This window comes from Patella vulgata, chromosome 4 (genome assembly GCF_932274485.2).
Source record: "Patella vulgata chromosome 4, xgPatVulg1.2, whole genome shotgun sequence".
Classification (NCBI taxonomy): domain Eukaryota; kingdom Metazoa; phylum Mollusca; class Gastropoda; family Patellidae; genus Patella; species Patella vulgata.
Window position 1 is genome coordinate 41,614,281 of NC_065882.2, and position 10,935 is coordinate 41,625,215.

At 37.1% G+C, this 10,935-nt stretch overlaps 1 protein-coding gene across 1 annotated transcript in view; it reads right to left on the reverse strand.

The window, feature by feature from the left end:
* LOC126819208 (tubulin polyglutamylase TTLL7) overlaps positions 1-9,390 on the reverse strand; it is a 34,620-nt gene extending 25,230 nt beyond the window's left edge. The window contains exons 1-2 of the mRNA XM_050547115.2: positions 9,282-9,390; positions 879-1,005 (exon numbers count right to left, since the gene is read on the reverse strand). Coding sequence (XP_050403072.1) covers positions 879-930 — 52 coding nt within the window. The 5' untranslated portion in view covers positions 931-1,005; positions 9,282-9,390. The remainder of the gene's footprint in view (positions 1-878; positions 1,006-9,281) is intronic.
* Positions 9,391-10,935: the final 1,545 nt, after the last annotated feature.

Here is a 10,935-nt window from a genome sequence, read left to right on the forward strand (position 1 = left end):
TCTTGAGCCTGGGTTGTAACGCGTTGTGGACCAGGACGTTGACAGTCACGTGTTGATCCAGTAACTCGAACACGTCCCAACAACCTTACAATAGTGGACTCATGACAATTGAAGTGTCTGGCAATAGCACGTATAGACATGCCAGCCCTGGACATTCCCATGGCTTCATTCCGTTGATTTTCAGTAAGTCTCGGCATCTCTAGCTCGATTCCTTCACACGTCCAACAACATATTACGACAGATTGACGTTTCACAGTTCATGTACTGCACATTAAGTTGAAAACATGCTTTTAAAGGGCTCACACACAATGGTGCACGTGAATATTGGGTTTTTCATGTGCATCTCGTGCAATTTTTTTTTTGTGCACACGGGCCGATATTTTTTGCGTTTGGGAGCATTGTGTGAAACAATAGTTCATAGTATTGCATAATATTATACATACAAAACCATCTAGTAATAAAATATTTGAGGAAAAAGTGATGCGTTTTCCATGGCGCTCAGTATATAATTAAGATATATTCATTCAAAAATAATTAGGTTGTCTGAAGTATGATATTTGATAATGACCATTATAAGAGTCAAATTCCCTAATACTTCACAATAAATTAAAACATGTTAATTATTACTGAGTGTTAAGGATAATGTGTAATGTGTATTTCGTAAAATGTGCATTACTGAAGTATTACTTGGGAACTCCAAAGATCATCCATTCATGTGGACTATCAAAACATTATGTTTTTTAATATAATTCGTGGTAGTTTAGATATGTTTTCCAATTGATGGTTACGTATTCAGGAGTGCAACTGTAGATGTAATATATAACTTTTATCTGAATATTGCATACATGAATATTACAAACTCCCCCAACCTTTCTTACCTTTATCATATGATGATAGTGAAGAAAGTGAGGTGCTTTGTCTCATGGTCATTGCTAATATTCTATATATGTCCACTCAACACTACTTATGTTCAATTATAGTACATAACATGGATTCTTATATACACTGTAAAATATATGCAAAAGATATATATTAGATTAACAAGCGGTTGCCATGCAAGATACGCCCAGATTTTTCAAGAGATGGACAGAGAATGAGCTAAAAAAAATAATGTGATTTATTGTACAATCAGGGGCCATAATCCAGGAAGATATGGCCGATATGCGCGAATATCGAAAGGAACCAAGGTCTTTGGTTATGAACATACATTTCAAGTTTCATCAAAATCGGATAAAAATTGTGACCTCTAGAGGGTCCACAACCTTCGTATTACATACTTTTACACAATTTGCATACAAAGAGCGGCCATTTTGTTGAGCAGTTTCATTTCAATTTCCCCGAAATTCAAATTCAACCTTCATTATGGTGGAATGGTGATATATTTAAACGTTTTTTTAAATTGGAAAAAAATTGCGACCTCTAGCGAATCTTCAAGCTAAAAATGAGATTTTTGGAACAATCAGGGGCCATAATCCATGAAGTTACAAATCGAAATGGGCAAATATCGAAATCAACCAAGATCTTTGGGTTATAAACATGTATTTCAAGTTTTATCAAAATCGGATCAAAATTGTGCCCACTAGAGGGTCCCACAACCTTGATATACCAAATGTTTACACTATCCAAACTCAACCAACATTACGGTGTAACGGTGATATATTCGAACGTTTTTGTAAATCAGATAATAATTGTGACCTCTAGAGGGAGCACAAGCTAAAAACTCGATTTTTCGTACAATCAGGGGACATAATTCAGGAAGTTATGATCCAATATGCCTGAATATCGAAAGCAACCAAGATCTTTGGGTTATAAACATGCATTTCAAGTTTCATCAAAATCGGATTAAAATTGTGACCTCTAGAGGATCCACAACCTTGATATACCATATTTTTACATTATTAGCATTTTGTCCGGCAGTTTTGTTCCGATTTTCACAAAATTCAAAATCAACCATCATTACGATGTAGCAGTAATATATTCAAACGTTTTTTTTTGTTAATTTTTAATCCGATAATAATTGTGACCTCTAGAGGGCACCACAAGCTAATAACGTGATTTTTCGTACAATGAGGGGCCATAATTCAGGAAGTTATGATCTGATATGCGCAAATATCGAAAGGAACCAATATCTTTGGGTTATAAACATGCATGTTTCATCAAAATCAGATGAAAATTGTGACCTCTAGAGTGTCCACAAGCTAAAATTGTGATTTTTTTTACAATCAAGGGCCATAATCCATGAAGTTTTGATCCAATACATGCCAATATCAACAGCAACCGAGATCTTTTGGAGATAAACCTATATTTCATGGAACGAGACTGATGGGGAGGTCCAAGCATAATGGTTTTGGGTGGAATCGGCCTGAACCAGAGAGTGGGTCCTGTGGTGTTCCAAAATCTTGGTCCAGGGAGAGGAGGCGGCATCACAGCAGTGCGCTACATCGATCAAGCTCTCAGACCCCACATCATAACACATTTCACACGTCATCGAAACAACGTTTTCCAGCATGACAAAGCTTGTGCTCATACCGCCAGGATTTCTCAGGTCTTTCTACAGCAGAACGGTGTCAACATTGTGCACTGGCCAGCCTTTAGTCATGACTTAAACCCGATTGAACATCTTTGGGCTTTTCTGCGAGTGTGGTCCTCTCCATGTACAGACGCTGCGCTGCTGTTATTGATACTCGTGGTGGACACACCGGATACTGATGTATAGATTGTGTACAGACTTTAAACCTTCTCGGAATGTCTTGGAATTGTGATGAATTAATCACTAATGTGTCAACATACTGTTCACAAAAAATTGCCTTGATCCATTTAGTAAGCCGTTTTCTAGAATGATTTATTAAAGTGATTTGAAATCGTACTGACGTTTTTATATGCCCACATTTTTATGTGGACGTATATTGTCGTCGGCCCTGTCCATCCGTCTGTCCACAGTTGTTTGTGAACACTCTACAGGTCACAATTTTTATCTAATTTCAATGAAATTGGCATTAATCGGACTGTAACTTCATGGATTATGGCCCTTGATTGTACAAAAAATCACGTTTTTAGCTTGTGAACACTGTAGAGGTCACAATTTTTATCCGATTTGGTTTAAACTTGAAATGTATGTTTATAACCCACGGATCTTGGTTTCTTTCGAAATTCACGCATATCGGACCATAACTTCCTGAATTATGGCCCCTGATTGTACGAAAAATCGCGTTGTTAGCTTGTGGACCCCAGAGAGTTCACAATTTTTATCCAATTTAAAAAAACGTTACATTATATCACCGATACACCCTAAGGATGGTTGAGTTTGAATTTCGTAAAAATCAAACCGAAACTGACAAACAAAATGGCCGACCCTCGTTTGCAAATAGTGTCAAAATATTGTGTATCTGGGTTGGGGGCCCTCTGATTTTGATGAAACTTGAAATGCATCTTTATAACCCACAGATCTCAGTTTCTTTTGATATTCGCATATATCAGACCATAACTTCCTGAATTATTGCCCCTGATTGTACGAAAAATCGCGTTTTTAGCTTGTTGACCACATAGAGGTCATAATTAAAAAAAACGACTGAATATATCACCGTTACACCCTAAGGATAGTTGAGTTCGAATTTCGTAAAAATTGGACCGAAACTGAATGACAAAATGCCCCCCCCCCCTTCATTCGCAAATAGTGTCACAATATTGTGTATCAGGGTTGTGGACCCTCTGGACATAGGCGTACGAGCCAGGGGGCAAGGGGGGCAGCTGCCCCCCTAACTTTAGGGCAAGCTGACTTTTCGGGCAGACGGGTAAAGGGACAAAAAATTTTATGTCATCTACTTGGCAAAATAAAGAGCCCAAAATCTAATAAAACACTAATTTTAAGGGCTGGAATTGCAGTAAAACGCGTTTGCGGACGCCAAATATTCAAAAATTTTCTTTGGGAGTCCCCATACAAGGACAGCTCCGCTTCTTCGCCTCTGTCTGTAAACCTGAATTTTTTTCGGGCATTTCTAGTTTTGCTTCCCTAACTGTCATCGCGCCCTAATAAAACACTAATTTTACTTTTCTTTTAATTGAATACCACAAATTTCTACTGAGTTGACTATGGATTAAAACATTTTGTCTGGGGCCACTCTACTTTGTGCGACATTTTTCGGGCATCAATTATTATTTGTGAATGCAGCTGCAACAGTCTGATTGCATGGTTGGAATTCAGAGTGGGATTTCGGTTACAAAGTCATTGCATACCTCGCGACGATTGATTGGTTGTTTTTAGATTGTGGACTCCCTAGAGGTCACAATTTTTATCTGATTTAAAAAAAATGTTTGAATATATCACCGTTACATGCAAAGGATGGTTGAGTTCGAATTTCATGAAAATCAGACCAAAACTGCTGGGCAAAATGGCCACCCCTCGTACGCTAAAAGTGTAAACATCTGGTAAATCAAAGTTGTGGACTCTCTAGAGGACACAATTTTCTTCCAATTTTGATCCAATTTTGATGAATCTCAAAACGCAAGTTTATAACCCAAAGATCTCGTTCTTTACAATATTCACGCAAATCTGATCGTAACTTCCTGAATTATGGCCTCTGATTGTACGCGAAATCGCGTTTTTAGCTTGTGGTCCCTCTAGACGTCACAATTATTTTCGATTTAAAACCAGCGGCTGCCAGGCAGGATACGCCCACATTTTCGAGAGATGGATAGAGAACAAGCTAAAAAGAAAGTGATTTTTCCTACAATCAAGGGCCATAATTCAGGAAATTATAATTCGATATGTGCAAATATCGAAAAAAAATGACATCTTTGGGTTATAAACTTACATTTCAAGTTTCAACAAAATCGGATAAAAATTGTGACCTCTATTGGGTTCACAACTATTTTTACGCTATTGCAGAACGAGGGGCAGCCATTTTTCCAGTCAGTTTTGGGCCGATTTTCACAAAATTCCAATTCAGCCGTCCTTAGGGTGTAACGGTGATACACTACAATGTTTTGTAAATCGGATAAAAATTATGACCTCTATAGGGTACATATTTTTACGCTATTTGAGAACGAAGGGCGGCCATTTTGTCTGTCAGTTTTGGACCGATTTTCACGAAATTTGAACCCAGACATCCTTAGGGTGTAACAGTGATATAGTAATAAGTTTTTTTAAATCAGATAAATATTATGACCTCTATAGGGTCCACAATCTAAAAACGTGATTTTTCAAAAATCAGGGTCCATAATTCAGGAAGTTACGGTCTGATATACGCGAATATTGAAAGGAACCAAGATCTTTGGGTTATAAACTTACATTTCAAGTTTCAACAAAACGGATAAAAATTGTGACCTCTATAGGGTCCACAACCTTGATATACCATATTTTTATGCTATTTGAGAACGAAAGGCGGCCATTTTGTCTGTCAGTTTTGGGCCGATTTTCACGAATTTCGAATTCAGCCGTGCTTAGGGTGCAACAGTGATATAATAATACGTTTTTTTAAATCGGATAAAAATTATGACCTCTATTGGGTCCACAAGCTAAAAACGCGATTTTTCGTACAATCTGGGGCCATAATTCGGGAAGTTACGGTCCGATATGCCCGAATATGGAAAGGAACCAAGATCTTTGGATTATAAACTTACATTTCAAGTTTCAACAAAATCAAATATTATATAAATATAACAATCGTCATTCAAACAAAAATTCATGTATTTCGCACAATCAGGGGCCATAATTCAGGAAGTTACGATCCGATATGCGCAAATATCGAAAGGAACCAAGATCTTTGGGTTATAATCATGCAATTCAAGTTTCATCAAAATCGGATCAAAATTGTGACCTCTAGAGTGTCCACAAGCTAAAAACGCGATTTTTTGTACAATCAGGAGCCATAATCCATGAAGTTATGGTCCGATACATGCCAATATCGAAAGGAACCGAGATCTTACGGAGATAAAGCTATATTTGAAGTTTCGTTGAAATCGGATAAAAATTGTGACCTGTAGAGTGTCCACAAACAAATTGCGGACGGACGGACGTCCAGACGGACAAACAGGGGCGACGACAATATACGTCCACATGAAAATGTGGGCATGTAAAAAAAGTCCGAATATATCACTGTCACACCGTAATTTTTGTTGAGTTCGAATTTCGTGAAAATCAGGCCAAAACTGCCAGACGAAATGGCCGCCCCTTGTTCGCAAATAGTGAAAACATCTGGTAAATCAAGGTTTTTGGTTCCTTAACTTAACTTCCTGGATTATGGCCCCTGATTGTTCGAAAAATCACATTTTTACCTTGCAGATTCTATAGAGGTCACAATTTTTTTCCGATTTTAAAAACTGTTTAAATACATCACGATTCCACCATCATGAAGGTTGAATTCTATTTTGGGAAAATCAAAATGAAACGGCCCGACAAAATGGCCGCTCTTTGTACGCAAATTGTGTAGAAGTGTGTAATATGAAGGTTGTGGACCCTCCAGAGGTCACAATTTTTGTCCGATTTTGATGAAACTTAAATCATATCTTTAAATCCCAAATATCTCTGTCCCTTTTGATATTTGCACATTTCAGGCCATAACTTTCTGGATTATTGGCCCTGATTGTACAAAAAATCACGTTTGTTTTTAGCTTGTTCTCTATCTATCTCTTGCAAAATGTGAGCGTTTCCTGCCTGGCACCCGCTAGTTTTTGCTGTTTTAGTATATAATATTGCTTTTCACATCATCATCACCCCATAATTGTGTATACCCTGTATATTTTATATATTTTAATAAATTATATTAGGCCCTACATCCCTGTCAATCATAGGCAACTTTGTGGCTAACATTTACAAATAAATACACTTTATTTCATAATTTTAATTGATCATATTTCATAACGCGGGGTCTAATCCCAATGCTCTGTGGTTATTAGTCAATTTCCAAAGTTTTATGATTAGCACAAAAACTATGAAAAAAGGCCACCGCTTCTCAATAATTTCCATATTTAATTCACGTTCCAACTGTTCATGTCAATAAATTTCCTGATTAAATTACTTTTTTTTTGTTTATTCGACAGATACAGAAATCGAAACATTCCTGATAAGAAAAGTTTGGGATGTCTAAAAATCTTTTATCGTCTTTATAAAAATGTATTTAAAACAAAAAATCACTCATCAAAAGAGGCATCGCAGATTGCAGAGTATTATTAGATCTTATGTGTTAATTATGCAGACCGTGAGAAAAACTTGTGCAAGTTTCGCGCTAAATTTAACCATTTTCACTGCATCTGTGTAGCATACAATAACTCATATGGCATGGTACCTTTTACGGTAATAGAATTCAAAGCGTTGATTGGCTGAGGCATAATTGCGATCTACGAAATGTGATCAGAAAATTTCATTCTCCGTGGATTTCAAAATGGAGTTGTACTTGTGATTAATATATAGTTAATAACTGAGCGTACACTCGTGTGGATACATTGCCCTGTGAATTTCAAAACAAAACCGTGATTTTCGGAAATTAATTGTGTTAATTAGTTTGTGATGAGTTCAATTTTACAAAAGAGAACTTTTTTATTCACTGGGATATTTAGTTGTACAATGGATTTTTTTAACCGGAGGTAATTTCAAACACACTGGTAAGTTTATAATAACCATAGCTAAGTAGTTTGTACTCAGTCCAGCCAGCACATAATAAGCTGGCAGGCAACCGTCAGATTGTCAGATTGCCAATTAGTGATAGCCTGACATTATTGCCCAGTGCTTGCTCCATGGGTGTTTATCAGGTAATCCAGCATTTTTCTAGTTAGATTGGGTGTCTATATATATACTTTCCATTATATACATACTAAATTTGCCATACATTTATTGGAAATAACCACCCGATAAATACTTTAATAATATTTATTTGAATCTTAAGCCATGACCATGCCTATCATTCAATACCATGTTCATTACAGAATTTCCAAATCCATACCCAAAAATGTTGAATATCACCAATTTTACTGAGTTGAGTTCAACCACATTATGTTCGTACCCAGTCAGAATTTATTGCAATCAGTAGGCTAGGCTACTAAGCTTTATTTCATACCCCTATCACAATACTGACTGTCTGCATACCTTTTATCTTTTCATAATTTTCGGTGAAACAACATAGTGCCGCTTTACGGTTGTGCTAATATATATATATATATATATATATATATATATATATATATATATATATATATATATATATATTAAAGTAGATAAAGTACAAGTACTTCTATGTTACGGGAGCCAAGGTGGCTAAGTGGGTAAGATGCTGGCTCGCTAGCCTGGAGGTCACGTGTTCGATCCCTGCATTGGCCGAGAAAGTTCATCAGGATTTTCTGACTGGGTTTTCCCCTGCTAGGGGTGCAGGACGGAAGGCCTGACAAGGACAGCTGTCTAGTCATTTGGATGGAACAAAAAATCGAGGTCCCATGTATACATTGGTGTGCATGTAAAAGATCCCTTTGCAGTTGGAATTCGATATAAGAGTAGGCAGTAGTGCCTCTGCCTGGGCAAAATTGACCTAATAGCACACTGCATGGCATATGTATGTCTTCTATCCCAGTTGGAGCAGAAGACTAGGACATTAAACCCCATTTCATTTTATTTATATGTTTACAGTAGATAAATACATAAATAAATAAAAATGTATGTCCAGGTAAAAAATTCACCACTTTATTGTATACATACATACAGGCCTACACCCAATTAGATAATATCCATATATTGGTTATCAATTACAGTACAATGTAGCCTAATTCAATTGTTCAATTAAATTGACTGTCATCAATCTGTTGTCTTATTGAATTTCAGTTGCCATAATAAAACAAATCAATATAACATAATAAAAAAGCATCACTGGGCATTGAAATTCGCCTTTTTTAAAATCCTTCGAATGAGAGAGAGCGAGAGAGAAATGGGGTTTAACGTCCACTAGACACAAACTTGGTCATTTTGGGACTAACATATGGTTCAATTTTATTTCCATAATTCCCTTGCACGTAGGGTCTTTAGCAGTGGGAGGAAAGCGGAGGACCAGGAGAAAACCCACGAGGTTGCTGATCCTTCAAATGAACTGATTATATATATATATATAATATTTACATGTAGGCCTATATTCTACAAATCTCGTATTTTGTTACTATATTGTATCTATACTATAGATTAGACCTATGTGACATACATGTACCTATCGGAGGTATACTATATAATTTAAGGGTCTATTATTGTTGATTATAAACGAACTTTCTCTTAAAATGAGGTCATTAAAAATTTCAAATTTACCCACCTATTTCAAATTGCTGTAAATTCATTCCATTAGTTTTTTAATCCGAAATATTTACAATCACGGCAGTTATATATTTACATACATAAAATAAACGGAGAGAAGAAATGGCTGCCATATTTGTTTTGTCACGTGTTCACGCACCTGGCAACGCATGTTTACCTTCATTTGATCAATCGATAACACACGAATTCTCACGGTTCGCTTTGTTTCCACTGTCCAGTATTAATAAATTATTTCCGTTACATAATTTATCATTAGATCAGATGACAAAGGGGTACGAGGTGGGGATATAGTAAGTTAAGATAAGACATTTATTACATAAAACAGCATATGTAAATTTATATACATTATGCATGAAAAATACTTAAAAAGTGGATGAAAAATATAGAAAAAGAAGATGAAAAATACATAAAAAGTGGATGGTAATATGTACATGTATATACATTAAACAAAATATAAACCAAAGTTTTGAATACGTCATAATTGTCGCTTGAAATAAACGCGAAAAAGATCTTTGAATTGTATTTGGTTATTTTTTGGTTTATAGAAGAGAGTGCCACATCCCTTATTTTGAAAGCATGCTGAACAAAGCTGCACACTGTTTTTGCTTGAACAAACGACGGGTTAAACATATTATCGAAACAAAATGGATAGTTTTGGATCTCAAATGCCCCATATAAACAAGTGTCTTGCGGAGTTCACCATATAGTGGTACACTCAATAAGAAAACGATACTCAGCAGCGGATTATATTATACGTTTGTTGTTTATTACTTTGTGCATCTTGTACACGGATTTGTATTATGTTTGTTTGTTTAGGTGCCACCCTCATGAACTTATTCAATTGCTAGCTATATCGAGGTGACCAAATAGCGTGTATCGCGAACCACCTGCGTTCCATTATCTATATATATTTGTGACTGTCGTTTGTCTGTCTGTCTGTTCGGAGTTGGCGGCTACACTAGGTCTGCCCCGAGTCTGAAATTTGGGGTATAGGGGTAGCTCGGACCGGGGAGTAACATAGGCCAGGTGGCGTAGTTAGTCTACCCCTTCCGGTTTCGGAGTTATGACCCCAGAGCGAAGCCGGTCTGTTCGGGGTTGGCGGCTACACTAGGTCTTCCCCGAGTCTGAAATTTGGGGTATAGGGGTAACTGGGACCGGGGAGTAACATAGGCCAGGTGGCGTTAGTCTACCACTTCCGGTTTGGGAGTTATGATCCCCGAGCGAAGTCTGTCTAATCGGGGTTGGCGGCTACATCTGCCCCGAGTCTGAAATTTCGGGTATAGGGGTAGCTCGGACCGGGGAGTAACATAGGTCAGGTGGCGTTAGTCTACCCCTTCCGGTTTCGGAGTTATGACCCCCGAGCGAAGCCGGGTATCCTGATAGTATAAACTAATTAAAAAAAAAGTAGGGGATATTGAAATCCAAATACCTATGCATGGCAGCAGTGGCGACGCCCAATAATTTTAGAAAATAAAAAAAAGGATTTGTGATACGTTTCGGTAATCATACCTTCTACGGTGAATAAATCCCACATCCCCACTCAGTCATAAACTTGCATGTTGTAGAGCATTTCCGACATTCTATTTTTCAAAATTACCTTGGGGAGGTCCCCAATGGACTCGCTACTTTGGCGCTCACAAGGGGAATTCGTT